The sequence below is a fragment of the Bombus pyrosoma genome, linkage group LG7, assembly GCF_014825855.1.
Source record: "Bombus pyrosoma isolate SC7728 linkage group LG7, ASM1482585v1, whole genome shotgun sequence".
NCBI lineage: Eukaryota > Metazoa > Arthropoda > Insecta > Hymenoptera > Apidae > Bombus > Bombus pyrosoma.
Window position 1 is genome coordinate 13,284,148 of NC_057776.1, and position 27,908 is coordinate 13,312,055.

The following is a 27,908-nucleotide window of genomic DNA, read 5'->3' on the forward strand; positions in this document are numbered from 1 at the left end:
ACACCTAAAATTCGTTTCACCGTAAACCGAGCAGTTTTCCCCCTTATTCATCATCCTCAATAATATAACTATATAATCCTGTATAGTAAAATTTAAACTTTTCACCAAACCGATCGCAACTTATTACACGCTATAATAAAATCATTCACATCTTTTTCACAGAGTTCATTCTTGCGGCTCGTTCAAAATCTCTCTCTATGCGTTTTCTAACATTTGATTAAGGGTAGTATCTTAGGGTTAGTACATTAGGGTAGTAGGCTAGGATAGTATATAAGTGGTAGGGTAGTACAAGAATTTATAAACTAGGAAAAATGAAAAAGAGTGGCAAAGAGAATATCTCAAGATTCGTTTCTATGTAAGAAACATCATATGGAAATGTTCCTTAAGAATGTTTTCAGCGGCTCACGAAAATATCTCTAAACGCTCGTATACTATTAATTTATTACACTGATTGATATATTTCACACAACCAAATGTAGAACCACTGATAATACTGACATGACAATGTTCTCTGTGAACAGGAGGCTTGCACCAGAACACATTTTCCCCACAACTGTCTCTGGTGACCGGGAACGCGCCAACGCTGACGATCAACAGCTTCTCGTCACCGAATTCGACAGGGAATGTGGTACCAACGACGGGAGTGTTGCTCCAGGAGTATCAGTCGCCGACAGGTTCGACTACCGGATGCTCGGTCACTGTGAACGGCACTTCGTGCCCTACGAGCTCGACCTCGAGCGCGATGGTGGTGCAGGGTGGCCAGAATGGCAACCAGGTTGTCCAGGCCACTGGCAAGAAACGAGAGGCCTTCCTATCGAGTCAAGGTCAGCCGGTGAAACTGGAGAACAAATCGACGAGGCAGCCGTGTGTTTGCAGAAACAGCAACGGTACGTGTAGCCCTAGCTGATTTACCTTTTTTCTTTTTTCTTCTTCTCTTTATTTCTCTTCTTTTCTCTTCTACCTATCTGCGCTAAGAACGTTCAGTTCTGTTGCCCATCGACAACAACTCGTAACCTGTTTGCCGAATCGTTTATCGAGTAGAGAAGTCTATAATTAGGCAATTAAATCTTTGATAGTAATCGGTTAATAATTGGTAAAACATAAAGGAATAACGGTTACAGATTGAAAATTTAGATAGAGTGATCGTCGGAAGTTTTCGGACCAAACTCTTGAAATGAAAAGTTGTAGAAAATTGAAATCACTTACGCAAGTACGGTATATAATGCATCTTATAAACAGTACTAATATTGTAAAAATTTTTCCAAGAAGGAATAATTTAATACATAATTTAAGGCGATAGAACATTTGGTCGAACACCTTAGACCACTAAACATTGATATTTCCTACTATTTGGCGATAATAACAGTGATAATTAATATGTTGCAATATATATAAATAAATAAGGAGGACTATTAAATCCCTGAAAGATGAGTATTGGGAGAAAAATATCAGACTGTATTTTAATATATCTCAGTTGTCTGTCTATTTTTTTATAATTTACAGTTTTGTTATTACATAGCTACACGAGTATTACATGGTTTTGCTCTGTTTCGCGTTGTACAAAGATTAACTGCCACGTGTTTCTTCTCTCGCATCGTTACATCCAGTAATAAATATTATCGTCCCAATTCACAGGGATCTTTACTTAATTACATATTTCCTGGTTAATACGTCAACGATCCAAAGCGAGGTTGATTGTCGGATCTCGAACTATACGGAATGGTCACGCCTCTACAAGAGGAATTCGAAAGTAGATCGGTTAGGATGATCCTGTGGAACGGGACTCGTTTTTTGACACTTGTCGTTTTTCGTTTGATTGCCGAGTATCGGACAGTTCGCTAGTTGCGAAAGACGAGATCGTTGGTTTCTGGGTTAGCTAGGCCGTTGATCGGCGGACGTAGACCTTTGGATATTGTGAAACACCATTTTTCTACGATACGTGTAGTTTTTAGGCAACGATAGTTTGAGATCAATATCGCTTGGATGTAATTTTATGATATCTCTATTAAAAAGTAAAGGCGTAAAGTCTTGCTGGAAAATATATCAAGATTCTTTTGGTCATTAACTTCGAATTTCTAGAAATGTCAAAATAATTCAATGGCGTTGAAAAATGTGATCTTTAATATATTCTCTATGAAGAAGTAGCATTTTTCATAAGTAATAAATAATATATCAGCGTTTGAAATTAGCTATATTTCAAGGTTTTTATAATAAATGACCCAATCAATTTTTCTGAACAGCGGATTAAAGCTTCCAAGAATCTTCAGTCAACTGAATTTCTAGACCTCTGATATTTCACATTAAGAACGTCCAAATTCTTCCGGCACAAATTTTTAATTTCCAAAAGCGTTCCAGTAAATTGATAGAATTTCCATGGAACTCTAGATATTCCTTTGTAATATTTTACCTGAATAAAAAATAGAAAGATCTTGAAATTAATTATATTTCCAATGTTTCGCAATGAAAGCACGTGTTTAAAATGAAACAAATTTCTAAATTTTCTCGCGTACAAATTTTAAATTTCGAATAGCATCGATAGAATTTCAATAATTCCCAATATATTCCTTTAAACTTTAAGATTAATTTTATTGCAGAGCAAAATTTTCCTGTGTACCATATACCGCGATACTAAAAAAATCTTTCATTAGATAAAGTTGTATAATTTTGATACTTCATATTGAAAGACTCCAAAAATATTGTTATTTTATTTATTTAAATGGCGTAAATTTGTAAGTTTCGAAAGCATCGAAATAAACTGACAGAGTTTCGAGGCGATTCTCAATATTTCACGACGAAGGTCCGAACACGTTCAGAGACGCTTCGATTCTAGGCCGGCGTCCAATTAATCCTTGCACGAATTGGTCACAGTGTAGCTCTATCGAAACGTTTCTGGCCGTGGACAAAGATTAACATAAATCACGACACGCTGTTCGTTGCCAAATTTAAGGCCAGGTTTGTCGTGTGCAGTTAGCCTGTCTTGGCCGAAGGAACGCATTAAGGCTCTACATGTACGTAGAAAACCAGTAGATACGTACATCAATCTCCTAGACATTTTTGTGACCAAAGTAAATTTGTCTTGCAAACTAAGTAATACGTTAAATGAGTGGAGCGGCTAAATTATTATGAGACGTAAGACATATAAAAATTTGATCGGTAAATTATTCTGTGACAAAGTGCATCTTAGGTGAAGTTAAAAGTGATAAAAAAAAATGAGATGAAATTAAGATGGTTGCACTTTGTACTTACGAGCGTTGGATAGAAAAATTGTATCTTCTACAGCAGTTTTTAAATAAAGTGGTAGCTCGTTTGAGTGTTTATGAAACTTCAGGAAAACTCGCTGAAGCAATATTTTGGTAATAAAAATGAAAAATTCAACAACGCCGGGACAAACGTGAATTACCTGTGTGAATTTTATATCGAGGACTAACTGATAATAATTTCAATGTTTTATTGAACAGACGGTTCCATGTTTTCTTTTACCAAGAAAAAGGAATTGATTCTTTAAGAAGATCTTTGGCGTAGAATCGAGAGAAGAAATCATTAATAACTAGATCGCAGATTTTTATGCGTGTACGGAAAATTGCGCGACCAATGTGGAAAAATATCTAAAATATCCAAAGTAGAGTAGCTGTAAAAATATTTACTGGCTGAAACAAATTTCTGCGCAAGTTCCATCTCTTTAATTCTGTTTATAGAGCTACAAGTTTGCATAAATATCCGCACTCTATCAACGACGACTCGTTCTAATTTTTCAGAAATTAAGAAACTTTCCAAGGATAACGAAACGTAAATTTCAATCGAAAATAATGCGAACAACGTAGCAGATCTGCGACAATTAATTTCTTTCCTCTCAAAGAACAAAGACGACGGAATCTACCGATCAATTTGATATTTATTTGCCATTACGAGACTCTAAATGCAGTCGATATAGAACTTCTGTGCTATATTGTATATAGTCTTTTAAGTTCCCTCAGTCCAGTCACTAGAAGGCCTGCTTCCTTTGTAAAAGACGCCATTCAATTCTATTCTACGCGATTCGACCCTGGTAATTTGTCCCTGACACGAAAGAACGATTTCTTAGAAGTCCTTGCGCTTTCCTTTTACTTGTTATCGGGATTAGCGAAGCTGGCAGAAGATTTTAAGAGAGATGCCCTCGGATCAAAGCTTCGAACAGGTCGGAGATACGATTGCTGACCTTGCTGGAAGTCTTCTTGCATCTGCATTATCGTCAGGGGGTGAGCTAGAGCGTCCTTTGTTCGAAGGGCTTCTTCGATGGCAACTTTAATTACGAATGGTGATCTTAATGCTTCGTTCTTAGGGGTAAAACGCGATTCTGTTGCGGAAACGTTGAGATGAGAATTCTACAGGAAATGTTATTAAGTGATATATCGACGATTGGAATAGTGGAATATTACGAGGACGTACTTTTTTACAATCTTTTCCTGATGGCGTAGCAATTGTGTTTTGATTCAAAACGTATCAACGAATTCAAGGAAGATAAATGTAGTACGTTTCGATTTAAAGTCACTGTTTTATTGGAAATAATTTTTGTTCATTTTTCTTCGCGTTATTTTATTTGACGTATCCGTAAGGAGAGAAAGAATCTGTTTTATGAAAATGTATACTGCTTCATTTATGTTTGAGAGTGAAGTTTAACACGATGAAAGCACAAGTTTAATACGATACAAGTTTTCAGTATTCGAGTAAAATTTTACAATATAGGTAGGTTAATGCATATTAGGCATGATAATTGACGCGTGAAATGCACGAAGCGGATCACTTAAAACATAATTAGGTCAATTCTGTTCAAAGTGATATATTTGAAAAATTTTTACAATGTTATATTTAAATAAATATTCGTGAAATCTTCATGTTACATCTTTCCTATATCTTTAATTCGCTTATATTCTTGTATAATACTGGCATTATAAACGAAATGTAATATAAATGTTGAGAAATGCAAATCCTATAAATGCATTATTACTTTTAACATGGCAAGAGTTTTACATCAAATTTAGCTTAAGCTAGTTACAAAGCTAGTTAGCTAGTTAAATTTGACTTTGCTGCGTTTCTCTTATTAATTCTTGTAGCTATTTTAATAAAACGACAGAAATAAAATTTAATTTCAAATTACACAAATTTTAAGTAATTAAAAAATACATTTTATAATAATTGAACAAAGTATTGCGAAATTTGTATTCATAAATTTGATTTAAAAAATCTATTTATCAAACTATTTTGGTTTCTTAATCTTTAAAAGTCCACGGTTTAAAAATCTTTCGAAATTCGTTTTATTTTATGAGATTCTCTTTATATTTGCTTGAAATAGTTACGATCTAAGAATTTGGAGTATTCTGATTGGAGTATTCTACACTTGCAATTAGTGCAATTCACTTGCAGAAGCTAGAGATTTATTTTATCGAATCGACGTGTCTTCGACGTCTTTAAATGGCTAATCACAGTTTGGAATAATCGATCGATTTATAATTAACCAGTGCTTTTTTGTATTTTCTATTGAAAAAACTTGTATTGGAATTCGAAAAACGATGGAAACATTATCTGCGTTAATTAAAATTTTAGCGATTTAGTGAAATTTTTGTACCAAATATTTATGAACGGAATTGAGCTTCTTTTAGGCAAAAATGTTTTGACGAGGTTTTAAAAAAATAACGAAAAGAACATAACAATCGAAAAACGATGAATGATGAGTGATAAATGAGAGAACGGAAAGAAGTAAAATTTGAGTGGAAGATTAATTACGTATAAGTGATTCATCTTTTATTATAAATATTTCCTGAACCGACTTCCTTTCTGTCAGAATACTTTATTAATATTTGTAAATGGTCCATTTGAAATCGTAAAGAATATTTAAGATATTATTCGTGGTAATTTATCAAGCACAGATATTATCGAGTCATGGACCATCCATGCGCATTCATGGGAAATAATTAAGAAATCAACAATATTAAAACGAATAGTTCGAGGATAATTTAGATCGAAGAATAATTTTAAGAAAAATATCATCCCTAATAGAAAGGGAGAATCGATTTACCTATGGATCATCATAATTATTTGAGGCACGTGTACAAAGAAAAGAAAATGTTTCATTTTGGTAGAATCGAAATATACATCATTTGTCTTTCGTTTCTTCATTATCGTCTGCTCGCATGTGCAGCAAAAAACCGCATGCACGCAAACGGGACATAAGAGTAATTTAAACGAGAAAAAACAGAATAGAAAGTATTGTACGGTACGTGAACGTTATTTAGATTATTCTACATAATTCACTAATTTTAGACCTTTCACGAATTCCAACAAATTATATTTGTTATATTTATATCGTCGTCAAAGTTATCCTTAAGCACGGATTTTGTTCTACACTTAGGGCTTCGATTTATATTTAGATTCTACTTCTTAGCAGCTTGTGATTGAATGAGCTGCTGTTAGATTAAAGGAAGTTGCATTCGTCACATTGGACTGTCGATTCGTTGCAATTAGAATGATCAATTTTACTGCGTAAAATGGCTACTTCATCTATTTACGTACTTAAGCAGTGCAGTAATCAATTTATAGTTCTTGAAAAAACCTACTTGATAACCAACCCCATGCTCGTTTCTAAAATTACCAAATACAATTACGATTACGATCATCATCGAGATATACGATCGTGACACGATTCTGTATTGACGTGCATTGACGTAGCATCGTGCAACAGTGAACGCATCTAATATTTATTAGATCAAGCAGCGCAAGGTTTCGTATATTTAAACGCCTTGTGACGCGTAAAAGTCAGAACGGACGGGATTCCGTGGAAATTCCACGGAATTCCTTGGCACTTTGGAGCAAACATCGCGGAACTAAGAACGAGATAAAATCTGAGGATCGGTCGACTGGCTGCATTGAAGTGCAAAGCAGGAAACCTGGAAGCTTTACTGCCGCTTATGCAATTGACGACGTTACAGCCGACTTCCTTGTAGGGTGCACGGTTGCTAAACTTCGACGTAAACTTCATGGTTGCCGTCTCAGACGTGACGTTTTTCATCGGCTCGACGAATCACGTTTCGTTACGTAAGGTCTGTTCGCGTTCGATGGCTGTTCTCTCTCGTCCACTTCTTAGCGAATGCTTATTTGTATCGAATTCCATGCTACGATAACAGATATACGAGAATTTACGGATTTAGAGGATTTTACTCAACTGTGAATGTAGAATGAGAGACGTAAAAGTTACATAGGGTGTTCGGTGTAATTAGGACAAGCTATAAGTATGAAACGATAGACGATAGAAGAAAATTTCATAAGGAAAAATTAAATAGTTTCGAATAATACACGACCTGATGTAATTTGCAAGCGACGACGTTTTAAAGATTAGATTGCCACTTGCGAATCACCACATCGTTTGGAACCGTTCAATTTTGCTTAATGAAATTCTTTTCTATCCTTCGCCGTTTCAGGATTATAGCTTGATCCAGTTACGCGAGGCACCCTATATAGCCGAATAAAAGAAAGCTCGAGCGAATTTGCTAAGAACCGGATTCGCGATTTGAAGCTTGCTCAATCCATCAGGTGTCACTATTAACGCAACATTTCATTTGCAGTTTCTTTTTTAGGCTGTTTACGTTATTGAATCTTATTCACTAAGGTAACGATTACGAAAGCGAAGTGCAAAATTTCTTAATACTTTTCTCGTTACGCTCTCTTCTTCTACATTGAATTCTGTATCACGAAGCTTGAAGAAATCGAAGCACATAAATATTTACACGATTGTGATAAATTATTCTTTTTCAAATTATGGAAATCTCTTTTGCGTCCCTGATTTACCGTATCACGGTCTTTTTTTAAAAATGTTTATCATTCCAAGAGATGTTACTGTGTCAATATTTATGCCAAAACGATATATAAATTAGTTTCTTTTGACGATTTTCAATAATATTTGTATACTATTCCATTGCTTGTATCGTATCTTTCGGTTACCTCATTTCACTGTCTAAAATTTAAGGGTTAATGACTTTCATTGTAATTCTTCTTGAAGAAATTCTTGCGATTAAAAATATTTTGCAAATGTTACAATGAACAACAGTCAGATAGCATTCCGTTGGATAAATTGGACGAGATCCGGCAATTTCTGCACGCTCTTCACTGACAGATTGAAGTCTAGCATCAACTTGTTAAAAAATAAATTATTGACCAATTCGAAATATTTCCCTTTAATTGCTGCGTTTAATCGATCCGACTGCGAACAGCATTCATATAAATTGAGAGTTTTGTTATTTAATTGAAATTTATGATAAACAAGTCACTTTCAATTTCCGATACACAATAGAGCTTAATTACGATAGGAATCTTTCGAATAATATTCGAATAATCAGTTATAGAAAAAATGATACTTAATTTCAGATGTGAATTTTGTCTGTGTGTCTGAAATTGTTTTCAATCTATAGCAGCTTAAATTGGAGCACGAATGTTATTATTGAAGAGCGATGGAAGTAGAGAAGAAACAATGATTTGATTATAATATTCGTAAACAAAGATGGTTCGCGAAACTACTTTACCATTTAATAGATAGATAATAGAAGTTTCGAATAGCATTATAACATCGAACGGAAGCCATTAATTCCAAGTCCAACATGAACACATAGACTGCAACATGAAACTGCAACTGAACTTATATGACTATTAAAGTTCCGTATAACTTTCTACAGAAATTTAAGGCGTTTAAATCAAATTCAGCAGCAATGAACTCCAACTGATCGATAACAGTATTTTCAGCTCGAGTGAACACGAACAAATTGTTGCTCCTGAATTGAAGTTCCGTTGGAATATCTTATTTGAACATTTTAATTATCCATCTAATGAAATTGGTAGATCGATAAGTAAAACGTTTAAATAGGAGATTTCAATTGGAAACATCTAATTATCGTTCGTAGTAACTTCTAATCACACACACACACAGTTGTTAAAATATTAGCAAAATAAATCTGTAAAAGCTATCGAAGGTGAAATTCCATCACACGTAAATACTATCCCCATGTTATTTGCAACCATCGCGAATAACAATCTTTCTATTTTCTATTTAATATCGCATAGCGATGAAACATTTAAATATACATAGCGTTCGTTTAATTCTATCGATCTTTATCGATGTAAAGTGAAAAAGATTAGTTAAATTTTAGCGGTAATAACATAAATTTAATTTTCTTTGACGATAGCTTTGAAGAGTTAATCTAGCAGCGAGTTGCTTATTTTCTAATATTAAAGCTTTATGTAAATTTAGTTTAGAATATCGAATATGTAAATTGATCGTGTCGAAAAGGTTGCTAACTAGATCTTTAACCACGATAAAGAGCTACTTTACAAAATACCACCACCGAACTGTTAATAGCTTAAACGCACAAAGCTTCGTATGTGCTTCTACCGTAGTTTAGGGTATCTAAGTTAAATGCAGAAGCAATTAATCCAGACTAATAACGGCCACTTTCCAAAATGTGATCATCTAACTATCAATAAACCGATCATCACGTGTCAAACTTTACGTCCAACTTGAAACATCCACATCAAATTCCTCAATGATTAGTTTTTTCGACCCTTAATTGTTATTTATGCAATTTCAGTTGTACATCTTCGCAACATCAAATGACAATTTCTTACTCGCACTTCTTTTAACCGTATTTTTACCAATTTTTAGCGTTTGAAGAAGAAGAAATTTAATATAGAATCTTTTAATAATAGAAAACACGATCGAGTGGAAAACGATCTAAAGAATGCTGTAAGGTTAACTCGCAAGTTTCTGAACTGCGCGAACAAGTTAAACGACTAAAATTGAAAATCACATTTATAACAAAGACTTTCAACAACACTTTTAAGAGACATCGATAATTTCTGATTGATTCAAGTATATGAGTTCTGTGATTCATATATCCTCGTATAGTCATGTATTTCTGATATCAGATATAGAAGCACGTACATATTCTCTCTCTTTCTTGGCTTTTTATAGAAAAATAAATGTTAAGACCTGTGTTACGTGCAGTGGCATTTAAGACGTGAAATTTGTAGTATTATACGGTCTTATTTTCGGAACGCGCTGTTTAAAGATTCCAAATTTAAACGATAAACAAATCCTTATTCAAACTCACATTTCACGCAAACTATCCAAACCACATTGAAGAGGTTGCTGCAATAACTCGAGTAAATCAACGGGAAGCATCTCAAAATCGTCAAGTCACTGTTTCAACCTTCCTATAAAGTCTTAGTCAAATAACGTTCCTAATAACAAACATTTGCGCTCTTGAATACCAAACCTATACCTCCCTTTTTCTTCCAATAAATATAATGCAATTGAAATATCGAATCTGTCTGGCCTTATCTCTATGAACTTTTCAATTTCTCAACGTCTGAATTCAGACAACCGAACTTCTTAATCAAATTAATCGATCGCAATCCTCAAATCTACCTCGTTCTATCTCACCACTCAAACCACCATTGATCATCACCCGACAAATTACTCATCAGAATAACGCCTCAAAAAAAAAAAAAAAAAAAAGAAAAGTAAACTCTCTGCTCAACTTAAAAATCTTCGTTTGTAATTGACCCATCTCCAACCATCGACGATAAGTCGTTCACCCAATCCACGTAAACATCACTAGATCGATTAACTTGCTCTAGCTCGGAACATCACCTCAGAACAACTATAAAATACCGCAACCATCCAACAGGTCATGATATGTTCTCCTATTGAGTATCGAAAGCACGAGTGTTTGGACGAGGTTTGCGCGGTTGGTTGCCTAAATAGAATCGACTGGAACGAACTGGAAATCGGTTAGTCGTCGTCGAACACAGTCCGCGAGCGATGTAGCGCACGGGCAAGAACAAATCATGATATCTACTCGTACGAAGCATCGAAAGCACGAGTGTTTCGTTCGGATTTTCGCGGTTGGCCGTCTAAATAGAGTGGACTGGAACGAACTCGAAATCGGTTGGTCGTCGTCGAACACGATCCGTGAGCGGTGTGGCGCGCGGGCAAGAAGAGAAGCAGGAAGCGTGCAGAGCTACCGTCGCTGATGCAATTGACGACCTTGCAGCGACTCCCTCCGGGCGTTCCGCAACACGAAGTCGTGTTTGGAGTCGGCAGCAGGGGAAAGAGGCGGTTACGGGTTGGTCGGACGCGACAGAGAGAGGGCAAAAGCGTCGGAGAACGACAGGCTGAAACAGACACACGAACCACACGGCGAAGCAAGGAGGGAATGATCGTGAGTTGGAAAGGCAAGTTGAAGGAGTAAAGAAGTAAAATAGGGAGAAAAAGAGGGAGATGGGACGAGAGAATACAGGGTGTCGCGAAATATGTAGGGAAATTTGGAAGGTACAGGAGCGAATCGACGTATGTCAGTGTTACGTTAAAAATGTCTTCTGCTATACAAACAGAGATATTTATTTGTTCGTTGCTAAAAGTTTCAGTTGTCGAAACGGTTTATTGATTACGATATAGTCGTTTTGATATAGCTACAGGAATTACGAATCCTGAATTAGATAGGATCGTCGCGCGTCGGTTGAAGGATTTGGCAATGAAAAGCTATTTGCGATCCACATAAATCATTCTTAACGAACGACCGACTTGTACTTATTGGCTTTTAAGCTCCCAATTTATAAGATCGATTGTAGGTACCGAAACGGTGAGAAATGCCCATTAACAAGAATGTCGTTTAAGGCTTGTTTTTCAAATTATATTCAACGCTGTTTTTTCGCTAGAAATATATTAGCATAAGAAATCAGCTGACAAACCTTTCTTCGATCTTATTCATATTCTTCGTGTTTCTCATTTTAATGTAACAGTGGAAATCCTGCCTATCATTTGAACACTTACCGTAAGAAACTCTGATATATTGGTATATCGTGTGTGCTCTATAAAACATTTTGAAATTCCATCGACTCTATGACGAGACATGACCATCATGATTGTATGTATTGATAAATTCTGAAAGCACTCTGGAACCGCCCCTATTCGTATCAAGACACTTACAGAAAAATATGGTAAAACCTGTGACAAACTATTAGAAAATCGTCGTCGATTCTCGTTTAAGAGCTCAGACGTTGCAATAAAAATGCCAAAATTATGTAATAAATTGAAATACGTCGGTGTTGTTTATATTCGTCGTATCTATGTATTAGGTATCTGATTATAGTTGTACCTGTTAGATATTCTGTTATTGCGTTATAAACGTTGTAAATGCTGTAAATAATTCCGTACGTCAGATTCAAACTTTAGAGTATTTGATTCATCTGAAATTCTTTCAACGTGCTTTAGATCGAGGAATTGTATAAATGATAACATATTATCAATTCATTAGTTACCTCTAAAATTCTTATAGACAGTTTTCACAATCTCTTGCTATGTAGTTTCAAGTGTTATACCGTACAAATACAAAATTCTAGCCGGTTAAATATTTCCATAACAAACTATACCAATTATCACGTAACACACTAAATCAACATACGGATGTCCTAATACTAATGATCAGAGATGTACACATATAGCAACTGCAAGACATTTTCTACAAATGTATATTTAATAAAAATATATCATGCAACATAAATATTAAGGATGGTTGCACTGAATATTCAAGCTTATTAATATAATAAATAATTGTCTCTTTAATTATGTATGCAGCTTTATGACCTCTGTGAAATATATACATCCGCTAAATATCTTGTTTTTTCTATGTAACGTACATTTTCAGGTATGTTTCAAACTTGATCAATGTAATCGTCATAGCCGAATCTCGTTACGACGTTAATGAAATTCCAGAATGTTTCGTACGAGACACGTACGTGACATGTTCATAAAATATCTCTACAAGTAAGCAACTGTATGTCATTTGTTTCGGTTGGTGGATCTCAAAGTCGGAAACTCGAAGCGTGAATGAGACGGGGAGAAAGGTTCACTCGCTGATTCATTGATGCCAGCACATTTCTACCGTAAAGTAGTAGAGTTTTAAAGTAGTAGAGTAGAGTTTCCCATCGTTTTCTGATTTCGAATCAACCCCATAAACGTTACCCACATATTCTGTGACACCCTGTATAAGAAGGGGTAGGGGTCGAGGAAGAAAAGGACGAAATGGAAGCAGTAGAAAAGGATAAATAGAAGGGACGAAGAGGATGAAGGAGAAGGAAGAGGGGGATGAGTAAAAAACGAAGGGACGAAAGAAAAAAGAAGTGGTAGCGGTGGAGGAGGAGGCGAAGGAGGAGGAGTCAAAAAAGAGGAGCCAAAAAAGCGCGGAGAGGTAGAGAGACGGATGAACGGAGAAGGTTGAAAGAGGGTTGCATGTTAGTTAAAGAAGGAAACGACGAGGTGAGACAGGAAAATGAGGAAAGAGAGAGAAAGAGAGGGACGAGCTTACGCAAGATTCTCCCGCTTCTATATTTACTGTAAGAACCGACTGGTCTCTCCGGCAGTTTCTCTTTGGTATCCCCCGACGAGCCAGTTTTACGCTTCGTTTTCATGATTCATTCCTGTCCACCACGTGGCCCAGTCGACGGCGCTTCCCACGGCGGGCTACTTGTTCGAAGAACGACCGCGACGACTTTTGTAGGCCAAAACTCGTTATCCGCGCGTTGAGTAAATTACACGAAATACCGAGAAACTGATGAGCTCTCCCAATGGGAGGCTGCGACCAGCGATCTAGCCGATTTTTCGTAACACGATCGACGGACATCGCGGGGATAGGCTTCGTCCTCGTTATTGACGCTAATCAGTAAGCTACATTTTCGTGATTGATTGGTAGTTTGCGCGAATTTATTTTGATTACCTTTTACATAGGTTTTATGTGATAGTTATGAATATAACTGTCGTAATAGGTTTGTTCATAGAGCGAATTATGGAGTACGTCTTTTAATGGAAATTATAGTTGTAATATTTTTGAAAGGAACTCTAACTTTGTGAGCAACATACAAGTATTTAGTAAACTTATGTTTTTTTCAAATCTGTTAATTTGATTGTTTATGCTTCAGGCGACTTTGTAAAAATAATTTTAGACTTGTTTTCAGTTGTGCTTTCATCCAAAAAATTGAAGGTATTGCGCAACAATTAGTCTTGTAGGACGTTTTCCGTTCTGCAAATTTAACTACTTCAGCAAAATAATTGAAAACAAGTTTATCCAGGAATAAAGATTAAAGATCTGAAGATTTTTATGAAATTTAAAAAAAAAATTATTCACCAAATAGAAATATATTTTACGAAGATCGTATAGAATTATGAAAGAAATAAATCTCGACAGGATATTATAATAATAATTAGATATATTAACTGTAGATACTGATATATTTTAGAATTAATAATTGTTCGTAAATTTTTCAAACTTTTACGTCATTATCTTTTCTATAACAAATGATACATACATCTGCCTTTCACAAATCTTGATATAAAATTTGATATACACAATATGGCTAGTAAATATTAACCAACGTATATGTATATTGCGGGATATACATTAGCTTGATACGTATGCTTTTAATCAAATTAAAATTTTCATATCTTGCCAGAGCGCAGAAAACACGATGCAAAACAATATTTACGTTAATAATTCAAGAAATACTGAAGCCACACGAAGAGTACAGCTTAAAATAACTGGAAAATTTCTTTCTCTAGTAAAATAATTAATACTTTGTGATTAAGTTTCATAATGTGCCAACAAAATATTAAAAAGAATTTTACATAATTATATATCTATGCAAATAGGTAATTCGTAGCCATGGCTAACTATAAATAAACACAACAAAAGCATTTGCAAAGTTCAAGACAGCTATTAAAACAGTGTGTTTTAACCGAGTTTATTCCTAAGTGATTATCATGCATTTGCATATGGAGGAATTCTTAATAATCGCTTTAGGTACCATTAAATTTTTCAGTTATGCATATCATCTAGGTTAAGCAATGTGGAAAAGAAATGAGAGCAAGTAATAAAACTTCATGTACTCGTTCGTTAACCGTGCAATTTTAAAACCGAGCCAGATATTGTTTTTAATTATCCGGCTAACATAAGCAAAGAAATATGATTATACAATATATCGGAGAATGGGGATAAAAAAGCCGACTCGAAGAGACGTTCATAATTACGCGAAATGTTATCAAAAATTACTTTAATTGCTTTGGCTCGATGAAACGAGTGCATAATTATTTTGAATCGTAATCGTACTAATGAAAGAACAATGATATGGATAAAAAAAAAGGAAAACAGAATAAAGAATATGCAGATAAATATATGTCGGAAGAAATTTCGAGCAAAATTTGTTTTTCTACAAATATATTATGGAACTCTAAATAATTAATTTTTCATTTCTGCTATCAGAAAGTAGTTTTAAATGGAATCGTACTATGTTGGTTTTTAAGTTCTTAAAATTTTTCAAATGACGTCGTTTTTGATTTAATTATTATTTTATTAAAACGATCATTTACTTATTTCGAATAATAATGTGAGGAATACAGTTATTAGTTAGTATTAGTTGGTTATATGATAATTAACATTCGTGTATTTAGTGTCCATAATAAATAGGTCAACGTAAACATTTATGCGGAACCACGGTATTATTACTTTCGCATTCAATTGATTTATTCATCAAACATTTAATTGAAATTCATATATCAAACTCTGAATTTCTTGATAATTTCGACTTCAAATGCCAAACTGTACAAACAAATTCATCCAACGCTTATACCGCGTTGAGTGCATCCTCGTTCTCTTTCCATCACGAACTAAATTCAACAAATCAAAATTATTTTAATAAGATTTTTTTTCGAAATTTTACAATTTTCATTGATTTCTCTCCTCCGTTTTTAAACAAAATTAATCTAGTTATAAATGACCTGGTCTCTTCGATTTCCAATTTCCAATCGCATAATCAAACTCATCAATAATTAAAAAATTAAAATTATCCCAACAAGACACTTTGCAATCACTCTTCCATTACTTGAAGCAAAACTTTACGTTATTTTTATTCCCCGTTTTCACACTTTATACATCAAACTCTAAATTTCTTGATCTCCTCCATTTTCCATCTTCAACCACGCAATCAAACTCATCAACAAATCCGATTTAATTTCAGATTCTTCTCAATCGCAAAAACAAAACTTTCCTCATTTCGAACGAAACCATCTATTCTTCTTCCTCGTTTTCAAACAAGATTTACCATCAGCCCTCAAATTTCTTGCTTTCTGCGATTTGCAATATTCAACCATACAAACCATCAACAATGGAAACTATTCGAACGAGAGTTTCGAGTCAAACATTATTTTTCTTCGATCACGAAAAATAAAACTTTGATTATTTCAGATAAAATCTTCCTTGCTTCTTCCAGCCCTGCCACGTAGATGTTAATTAAAATAACGTCGGGCTCAGCGGGCACCCTTGTCTCACTCAAAATCTTCCTTGCTTTCTGCCGATTTTCAAACAAAATTCACCGTACTTAATCACGTTAATCTCTTCGGAACGCGAAATTCCCTCTTTGAAAATTCAACAAAAAAAAAAAACCGGGATAATTTTCCGTCGTTGATTTTCCGAGACAAACGGAGAGGGGTAGGTGAACGTTCTATTGCGAGTGACTTTAACAATCGATCGAAATTAATTTGACTGGCGATCGATTCGCGAAGAGGTCGATGTCGCGGCGTGAAATCGCGCGGGAACTCGTCTTAATAAGTTTTTAATTCGCGGAGTATTAGCATCGGTCGGCCGGTTTTATGGTCGGTAAATTATGGTTTCATTTATTCAAAAGGTTGAACGCGTGAAAGGCCGCCGGCTCCGGTACTTAAACGAGCTATCCATATTCCGGTGCACGTATATTTTAAATACCTGTATAATTTTCGTAGCTTCGGCTTGGTTCGCCACAGAACGCTGAATTAATTTCAACGGAACGAAATTTCCGCGTCGACTTTCTTCCCTTTTTCCTCGATGAAACATACGCGTCGCCTACAAAAGTATGATTTTCTCGATTTTTTCTCGCAGAAATCGTCGAGCAGCACGCGTGAAGCATTTTTTCCTCGATCGTCGTGTCCCTTGGTTTCTTCTTCTCGATTTTTCTAATCCCTGCTGTTTACAGAACAGTTGAATTAGGAAGAATTGCTCGGCAAACACCTAACTGCTGTAAATATCGACCGTAAGCGACAAATGATATTAAACAGATCCAGATTTACATGTGCACATTTAATTCTAAATCTGATCCAACAACAACTTGCGATATTTCCAATTGTCGAATTACCGTTAAACGCATTCCTTTCGGCTGCCCTAAATATAAAGAGTCCCGTTGCAAATTGCACATCAGAGAAACTCTAAATGGAAATTTCAGTAACGAAAAACAAATGTCAATTTCGTCGTGTCATTTTAAATGACGCGGTGTTGTATAACAGGATTTAATCCCCGTAATATTTTCAATCTTCGTTGTCGTCTAATAACCACACATGCGCGGCTGATGCGACGTTAAAATCCACGAAAAAAGAAAGATTTCCGAGCTTTCTTCTTTTTCTCTAATTATAGTTGCATCAACCGTTCGCGTGAATTATTATACGACGACGCAAGAAATGTAAAGTTACGATTGTACTAAGTCGGCAGGAATGTAATGTCGGTATTTAATTAAATTAGGAAAACCAGTTTGAAATAATACGTCACGGTTTACGACGAAATTATTTTATAATTTAATATTAATTAATAATAAATTAAATGATATTAATGTTTATAAAACACTTGACTCACGTTCGAACGTAACAGTCCGCGTAGTTCGAGCAATTTTATTTGTATTTCAGCAAAATTAGACATGGAAAATGACGAAGCCTGTTCTTAACTTAATCATGTTACACGAATTTGAAAAATGTGTAAATGTAATTACCTGGAATTCTCTTTCATCTTCTCTGTTCTAGAGATACGACACCATGGCATTGTAATTATTATCAGTCACTGCAAAATTATTCAACTAAGTGAAATATAAGGCATTGGTTCCATCTTTTTACGTAATTTAATAATCCTTATGTTGATTTGTGATATATTTATCCTTTAAATTCTCCTCAACAGCGCTTTTTATATCGAATCGGTAGACTCTTTCATTGGAGAATGAAAGGTTCTATCGTTAATGTGATATTGCATACATAATTCATATGTGATTTTCTCTTGAGAAAATGAACTAATTTTATGCCTCCACTCTCCTCAAGAATCTTAGGTCCCAATTCTGCAAATTACAATTTGATCGTGTCTTATCAGAATATATGGTATCTACATTGGTTTTATAGAAATTATCCTACATCGTCTAACGTCGGTTGCTTTTTATTATTTTATTTCTCTTTTCTGAAATATTTTCTTGTCTCTTTGAGAGTTCGAAAATTTTAACTCGAATCGCTCGAGTTGTCGTATATGTTTTCTTTCGAGTGGATGTAACAGGATGACTGGGAAAACGGAGAGGATAACGGCAGGTGCTTTCCACCGGCGAACTGTTCGCCGAGGACGCGTTTGTTTGGGGAAACGTCGATGAAGACGACGTGCACGGCTGAAAGGATTAGCTCGTGATCCGACGGTTGCCAGATGAGAAGTTGCGAGCGAGCGTCGCGGCCCGACGGTCTTTCGTCCTTTGTATTTTGTCAACCATGAACTCAGTGATAGTATCTTTCATCTTCTTTCTTTTTCAAATGTCTTCATCTACTTAACATCGTTCGCTATTTATTGCTGTTCATTGTGGATTCTTTGAACGCAGTACGATTTTTGTGCGCAATTTTTCTATGATTAGGTTTTAGAATTATGCGTTGTCATATTGATTGGATATTAATTTTATTTTTATCGAAGTAATTTAAATATCGGTGAAGACATTATTTACAGTATACTCTTATTTGCAATTAGGAAAGCAGCTGATAATTAGTTTTAGTTATTTTAGACAGACAGTAGTCTTAAGAAATTTTACAAAATAATAATTAGATGTATAATAGCAATGATTTCTTTGAATTATGATGATGATATTTATTACTGGATGTAGAAGAAAAGCAGAATCGGAATTGAGGAAAATATAAGCCAACGAGTGAAATGTACGAAGTATAGTCTGTTATTAGGCTTCCTTCGACAATAATTTTCACGTCAGTTTTAGATATTGAATTTTTATATTGATTAGTATAGTCTTATCTGTTTGAAAAAATAATAGGGATACCCATAACATTAATGGGAAATTATTTGAAAGGCAAATTAAAAACTTACTAATAGCGTCTTTTTAGGAAATGTATTTTTCAGCAAAACATACCATCATTTTTAAAGTTCATGTTTTTACTGCAAATTTCATATTGTTACGTATTTAGTTGTTGAAATATTGAAATTGCAAGCCGATTTTAATCCCTTGTATTACTTTAACGGGTAATTTAGCATTTAACATCATTTTCTTGGAGAATGAAGATTTCAATAAATTATTTCATCGAAGTTAATTTAATTTCCATGGAAAGCGTATCGGATCCACAAATTTTGCATGTAAATTTATCAAGTTTAACATACGATGTTTCGCCTGCCTTTTCGATATTCTATAAAACCTTGACATAATCTAACGTTTAATAATTAATTATTCGTTCTAACAATCTCTTCATTTGTTTATTCTAAAAAATTCATACCTCTAAAAATTTGTAAGAATTATCTTCGTGCGTGACTATATTTTTCATAGAGGGAACGACAATAATTGTGTACGTCTTATCGCAGAAAGCGAAAATTCGAATAAGTGATTGATAATCGTATTATGAGATTGAAAATCAGTTTAGCTGTAAAATACCGGTGTAAACCGATGAATAATTGAGGATTGCAGTTTGGCGTGAAAATCAATTCTAGTTGAATAGACTGTTTTGCCTTCGTTTCTATGCTGTTCCGTTCGATGCATACAGATTATTTTATCAATATTATTCATCGAAGAGGATTAAACTAGCGAGCGAAGGTGGAAAGGAAAAAAATAAATAAATAGCTTCGCTTTTACTTCATTTAACGCTTATCAATTGGCGGTGTTTGTCGAGGGAATTTTCGAAGGGCGGCGTTGAATAAAATTTTCAATTTCAACTGATGAATTGAATTGGAAAACGAGACAATAAAGGAAGTTTAATTTTTTGTGAAAAAGTTCATTGATAATACCGCGATTGAAATTTCCAAGTTATTCATTTATTGGATAACGTATCGTACACCTATCGATGACTTTTTAATTTAATTGAAATTCAATATGTTGCGGCACGTAAAAAAAGATATTTCACGGTATCGAGAATGATTTTTATGCCCCTTCTTTTTGATTGGATCAACATTTTTTTACTCAAAAGTTTATTACGCTATTAATTAGCAATCGCTTCTTTGCATAAGAAAATGCTAAATGGTAATTATACATTTATCCATAAAATACAAAATATAATATAAATCTCTGTTATGAAATTTAATTCTCCATGGTGTAATGTTCACTTACGCGTAGTTAATTCTGCATTGATAGAAAGAAGATTCGACGAAATAAAAAAAATAAAATTCATTTATAAAGTGGATTAAGTAATACGTGATAAACACTCGTCAATTATATTTATTCGAAAAAGGTATGCGATGCAAATGGATCGAAATATCTGACTCGTTGAAGAATACGATGTTATCAAGTGGAATTACAGCATTAATAAATTAATACAATTCTTGTGTCTGAAAACAAAAGCAGTTTATTTATATTAAAATGTATAATAACATGGAATACATTGGAAGTACACATCGCGTGCTTCCTCTTTCAAGAAATTTACGATCTACATAAATTTAAAAAATTCCTCTTTCATTACGAAATACGATATTATCGATTAAAATATCTAGGAGTCTCATTGTAAACTCGTATTGGAAAACAATTATTGTAAATATATGTACCTTAGTAAATTTTCCAAACAAGACTAAGATTTAAATGCGTGCCCAAATAATTTCTCACTCGTTATAAAATATTAATCTAATGACCCATAAAATTTGAACAATTCGAGAAATTTATACAATTTATTTGTATTAAATAAATTCCAAGTAAAAATATCTACCATCTTATTTGCTAAATTCGTGGTTTTATATACTGCGATTATAATAATTTAGATTATTTGTTGCAAGTATAACTTTATTTAACTCGGGTTAAATATTAATTTTATCGTAGGTAAGATGATAGTATCGATTAAAACGCCACTTCGAAAATTAAGCTTCGACGAGGGAAATTTTTCTCCTATAAATATCTTTCTTTTGAATCTTTAATTTTTATTGAAAAAGCTTTCAAATATTTAACGAACAGTTGTATGATGTATAACAATAGAGATAATCAATGAGTATCAGAGAACTGTTTCAAATCTTTTGAAACTCTAGAATAATAAATAAATTATGTTTGACATAGAATTAAATATTAGACTTACTACAGATAATTGATAAACATTCATTAAAAAACATACAATCGATTTTCTCGCTGACATACACACCATCCGCAATTGGAAAACTGAATATTACAGTTGTGCAAGTGAAGATATTAAACACCTGGATTTAATCACCGTATTTCAATTCGGAAAAATTGATCCTAAATAAAAGTTGATCTCATCTTGCATATATTATAATAGATCTTATGGATCGCACGCAGTCTGTGCATCTTTGTATATTAAAAATTACAAATTCTATAAATGCATAAATATTCGCAGTTCGGTTACGACTTCACTCCCTCTTACGATACGTTTTCGTGACTTGAAGAAAATACAATAAATTCTTTACAGTAACAAACGTAAAATTCATTGTTTATTATTATGAGATTTTGTGAATTAGTTTATGAGAAATATCAATGAACTAACTCACTATCATTACGATTCTTACCGAGTTATTTCATGACAATTATTTACGATTAAACCGATTCAACGAAATTCTTCACAATTTTCTTGAAAGACGCGCTATATTTTACCAAACGATTACTATTGGGTGAGCGACTTTATCATTAGATGGTACTGACAAAATCCGCAATCTCTTACTTGCCAACCTAAAATAATGGAAAACCTAAAAAAAAAACCCTCTTGCAGGGAAAAATAAATAAATCAGAAATTTTCTAACTTCTACAACCTCGAAATCGACGAATCGGCGAAAATCCTCTGATTTCGAAGCGAAGCACGGTCGCTTTAAATACTTAACATCGCGTTTGACGGAGAGTTAAATCGCTCTCCCGGCAAATCCTTCAATTGTCGAATTAACGCGGCACCGAGTACCTTGCGGCCGGGTTTAAGTTACGCTCGTCCTCCGCCTCGACGCATCACGAGTAACGAGATTAGCGACAAACAAGTAAACGCGTTCTGGATTCTAGTTAACGCGTAAATAGGTTACAGCTTCGTGGCAGTGCTGCCTTGTTTCATCCTTTCCTCCTTCTTCTCCTTCCAACACGCGTAAACACCACAGTCTAAAATTATTGGACTCTGAACTAAGTCTTTGGGTTTATCACGTTAAAGGAACTCCTTGCAATCTCCTTTAACTCAAATATGTCTATTAACCTTCCAAGGGGATGAATGGAAGGTAATATTACACTCGAAGATCATAGAGGAAAAATACGTCAAACGAACAAGAGTTTAAAAATCGTCCAAAAAGGTTCATTAAGATACATCACGCATGACACAGCATCACACAGATTACGCGTTACATTTTCTCACTACACAATTTAATTTATTAATTAATGATTAAATACCCTATCGAGCATCTCCAAAGCCACTGACATCGAAGATAGCGTCGCCTAATCTAAATTCCAACAGGTTCGAATTAAACGGGACGTCAATTCGTTTCAATCGTTAAACAAAGTTGCACGAAAGCTGGCCAAATCGCGGATCTGGGCTATAAAAGTCTCGTTCCAGCCGAGAAGTTATTGGTCATGTTGCTCGGGTCGCCGCGAGGTGAGCACAAAGAGCGCGGCGCGGAACGACACGACGAAGCTCCTCGGAAACAATAGCGGAAAGAACGCGCTCGCCGGCCATAATTCCCTTTACTTTGTGTTGTGTCACAAAGTGCTGGACGATATAAATGTTTTCATAGGCGGTGAACGAGCCGAGCTGAACGTCTGTACGACGTTCACGCGAACTTTACACGTCGCGCGTCCAGCCCCCATAAACGTTGATACCGCGACATGACATTTCAGCGATTCAACGGGACAAAATTATTGTGCCCGAGAGATACTAATTTTTGTTAGTTTTATGGGATTTTCTACTCTTTGGTTTTACTATATATTCTGTTCTACAGTTTACTCTCAATTTTTATATCTTTCGGTTGAATATTAACCAGTTGTCTGCGCCGAATATTCTACTGTGCGATGCACAATGTTCGACAATGGTTGCCTGGCTGAAAAAAGCTCATGATTTTTATCATTCCACATTATTTAAGTTTAGTTTCGTTTTCTAAGTTTCTATATTTTTAAGGAACTACAAATCGAATTGCGATTTATCCGTAACGATTATTTAAATGGAACGGTATCTGTAATCTTAAAGAGTGCAGTTTAATGCGCTGATTTCTAATTTAATGTTCCTTATGGTTGTAGAAAGTGACGTTTAAACCGTGTTTGCGCATTATAGATTTTGTATAGTGTTCGTGAATTTGAAAATTAAATTACAGAGAAGACTGCGCGATGTCTGATTTTCACAGAAACCAAAGGATTAAATCAGAACTACCTATAATATAGCAGTGAAACTTTTACCAATTCGCAGCAATCCATATAGTTTGATTTCAAACGACCAGATTACATTCATTCAAAAATTGATTATTTTCTACTGTTTCTGTCATCAAGAGCCATCAAATATTCGTAATCTTTCGGTACAAAACTTGCTGGACCAAATATTGTTCGTCGGTTTGCAGTTCACACGAACTTTGCACGCCGCGTCGTCCAGCTTTGATCACCAGCTTAAAGCCTGATTCATACTAACGGCCAAACGTACGATCAGATCGCAATCAATCAAAATCTAGGATTTCACCGAGGCGTTCACACTGAAACCACCAGAAACAATCAAATCTCGTCGCAATCTCTCATTTTTATTCGTTCGCTCGAAGAAGGAACAATATCGTTTTTCCACTATACTTTAATAAAAGTCGCGTTAATTTTAATCCAGCACGATATTGAATTAGAAATTATTACAAAGAAACGATACATCGAATTAAACGCTCGTCCTTCATGTACCTTTTCGAATGCTGACCGCGGCCTTTTGATCGCTAACAAACCGACGCCACGGTCAACAGATTTTCAGTTGACTTATTACCGCGTATGTTCTCATTGGATTACGCGTGCGTGTAAGCGAATTGGATCGATGGCTAACTCGCCGTGATCTGACCGTACCGTGGTCGCTAGTGTGAATCGAGCTTTAATCAAACGATAAAATCAAGATCGTCTTTTTTTTCCCCGTTGGGCCCCGCGATAGAGACCGTTGCCCGTGGAATTAATGTCGGCGTTACTCACGCAGCTATTGACCTCGTTGCGAATCCCTTTTGTCTCGACGATCGCGAGACGCGAGAGGATCGGCCGAGTGTTTTTTAAACGCGGCGCCCGCTGGAAATTCGACGGAACGGAAGTGGATGGCGCGAGGAAAGGGATGCTGGTGTGCGTTGAATATTATTGTGACGGTTGAATTGTGCTTTGCGCGGAACGAGTGTTGTGTGGGTAATGGTTGTTAAATTGTGAGGCTGGAATTTTTGTTTTTTTTTCTTCTGCTTCTTTCTTTTTTTTTTTTTTTTTTTTTTTTTGATTCGTGGATGGATGCGTTTGAATCGAAGTGAATGGAGTCAGGGAGGGGACGTTAACGCGCAGTTTAAGTATCTATTGTGTTGTGTTAATAGGAAGATATGAAATGTGTTATTAATGGTGACGTTAATAGAAGGTAATGCGTTGGGTTGAATAATAAGTTCGTTTGCATTTACGTAAAAGAGCATTTAATATCATTATTTTTAGATATCAAAATTTTACAATCAAGAATATATATTATTTTGTTTATTTTGTTTTCTGTAAACTTATTAAACGGTCTATTTACTCCGTCGCTGTATAACTCTTTATTTTTTCTATTATAACTTTTTTTTTCAATTGTTTAATAATTTCTTGCGGAAAGAATTCTCTCAAAATTAAATTAAAAGCTAAAAGTATTCTTTGAACATTCGGAAGTTGCTTTTATTTATTTAGTATAATTAATCGTTCGAAAGAAATGGATTTCAAAAAACAAAATTCTGTTAATTTTTAGCAAATTTTTCTCAGTTAATTTATGCGAGTTTGAAATATTGTACACGGTTTTCATTCTGTTTTAAATGTAAAGAAATTTAATTTCGTTAAAGCTATTTAATATCCTGTTATTTCTCCCCTCAGATTTTTCTATATATGCTTCATATTTTTGTAATATATTTAATATTATTATTAATTTTCGAACTAACATTTTCATATTTCCTCAATACACCGCTGATGGTTGAACGAACTTATTATTCAACAGAATACTTGTTTCTTAACAGATATTTTTATAAGGTTGTTTCAGAAGTTGTGAAACTTTCAATTGATATTAACAAATAGTATTAATAAAAATAAAATCACGTGCCTTTCGTTCTATTATAGTTAAGACCATTTGAATTTTACTCTGAAAATTGTGAAATTACTTCTTAAAAGAAATATTTATTAAATATATAATGATGTACGTGTTAACGCGTATATCAGTGCAGGGTTGTAACATAGCAGCGAAATATCTATAATCTGACATTTTACCTGCAAGATTTCTCAATTCGATAGAGATTGAATTAGCAAAATGTATTTTAAATGGTCGTCAGCAGAGTAGAAAGATTCGTGATAAGTAGACTGCGGATGTTCCAAACAAAAAAATGTACAAACTACGTTATAATATGTAAAAGAATCTGCAAGTATCTAAAGTAGAATAGTGGTGATAATATTTAATAAGTGAAACAAATCTCTATTTAAATGATACAACTTCAACTTACAGTAGATTTATCGTAACAGCGAGGGTAATACAGTTTTAAATAATCGTAATCGCTATACGGAATGTCCCAGTAATTATGGTACAATTGAGAAAGGGGCGATTGTATGTGAAAAAATGAATAAAATTGTTACGTGAAAATATAGAGGAAAAATAGTACAGAGATACATAGAGTAAAATTATCCATTTCATACGGCGTCTCGTTTCCAAGAAAATCAAGTTTCTACATTTCTTCTCTCACGGTTTCGTTTCCAAGACATTCGACTCGTTTAATCAAAAAGTTGCTCGATACATCGATACACGCAAACTTGAGAAATTTTCAAATTCGATATTCTCGGAAACGTGGCTTCAAATGAAAGAATGTTATTCCACGTTTTTTCTATTTTTTCATGTACAATCATGGTGAATGAGTATCGACAATAGAATTTACATTCGTGATACATTTTTTCCTCGATATAGCTTCTTATATTTATAGAAAAGTTTTTTCTGAAAAGTAAAGTGAGAAGATACGACTATAGTCGACTCGTTTTACAAATTTTAGGAAAGACAAAGGCGGTGCATTCCGACGCAGGCTGCAGCAGAACGTTGCCAGTCGCCTCGTCTTGGAACGGACAGGATGCAAACTGCAATGGCAATAATAATGGGGGTAACAGCTTGGTAAAGAGGGAACCTTTGGCTTCGGTGCCTTGTCAGGTTGCCGAAGTTTCAACTTCTCTTCATGCTACCACCACTTCCGTGAAAATCGAACCTGTCCCACCGAAATCAGAAAATGGTAAGTTTTTATCATTGGCAATCAGTGTCAATTAGTATACAGTCACCTGGAAAAGTCTTGGTACATTTTTATCGCAAAAGGGACATCATTATCGAAGTAAATTATATGTAGTACAATAACATTTAATGTGTATTTTATTTTCTAAGGAGGAATAGACAATGCCGTTGCAAGAAACCATCTTTTCACAGAGATTAAAATTGTCTCAATAGAAAGAAATAATTAAATAAAATAGATCTTACTGTTAGTCGTCTGTCGTTATATTAAATGCATTAATATCGCAATGAATTTTTCTAATATTTGATTTTTAGAAAAATACCTTTTATATTAGCCGTATAAAGACTTTTGAGGATGGCTGTACGCATCTCGTCTTTTGGGATTTTCTAAAGGCATATTTTGATTTGGTACATGAAATAACAGAATGAAGCGTTACGATAGTGGTTTGAGTGATAATATGTATTTAACAAAATGCGTGTACGAATTCTCGTGTGTGTACAGAGAGGTATTTCTGAACTTTGTTCGTGTAGGATTTGAAAGCGATGAAAGTGAAAAAGGGAACAAGTTATGAGAAATGTGTGAGTGACATTCGCTGAATATACGCAGGGGAGTACGAATAGGTTTGACTACACGAATATAGAAGAATTTACATATTTGTTTGGACAAAGCATAATTTTCATAATCATCTCAATTTGCTTTAAATAAATGACATTGGTAACATTATCTATTTTTCCCTAGAACTCGCGAATCAAATCTAATGTAACACTTGGGTAAGTTAATAAAATAAATCAGTAGGAAAGGGTTTTATTAAAAAAATTCTTTCGAAGGTATAAAATCTCGCGTTTTATACTTCTCACAATCACCACTGAACTAGATTTAACGTTCCTTATCACATTTGTTCAAACATAATTGCTTCGTTCGAGGCATTTTATGTGGGACTTTATCGCTAAATTTATCTGTGAAATTTGCGAATTGTCTACTGTCATATCGTCGGTATGTTTGAAACGCGAAGCGTTTAAAAAATTGGAAATTTCGAAATATTTCAAGAAAATGACTCTAAACCTGAACTATCTTGTATTCTGGAATTAATAAAATCGTGCTATTTTCTAACCAGAATGTCAAAGTTCAAAAACTATTTTAATATATCTTTTTCTTTAATAACAAACGATATAATAAACAGTATTTTACTAAAGTCCCTTGAAATTG

General features: G+C 34.5%; 1 protein-coding gene across 8 annotated transcripts in view; it reads left to right on the plus strand.

Annotated features, from left to right (window-relative positions):
• The window catches only part of LOC122569776, a 348,929-nt gene that overhangs the window by 260,268 nt on the left and 60,753 nt on the right, over positions 1-27,908 (plus strand). For 7 of the 8 annotated variants that reach the window (XM_043731353.1, XM_043731355.1, XM_043731354.1 and 4 more), the window contains 2 exons: positions 522-887; positions 26,478-26,708. In XM_043731353.1, the coding sequence (XP_043587288.1) occupies positions 522-887; positions 26,478-26,708 (597 nt within the window). The remainder of the gene's footprint in view (positions 1-521; positions 888-26,477; positions 26,709-27,908) is intronic. The other variant, XM_043731359.1, reaches the window with a different exon arrangement.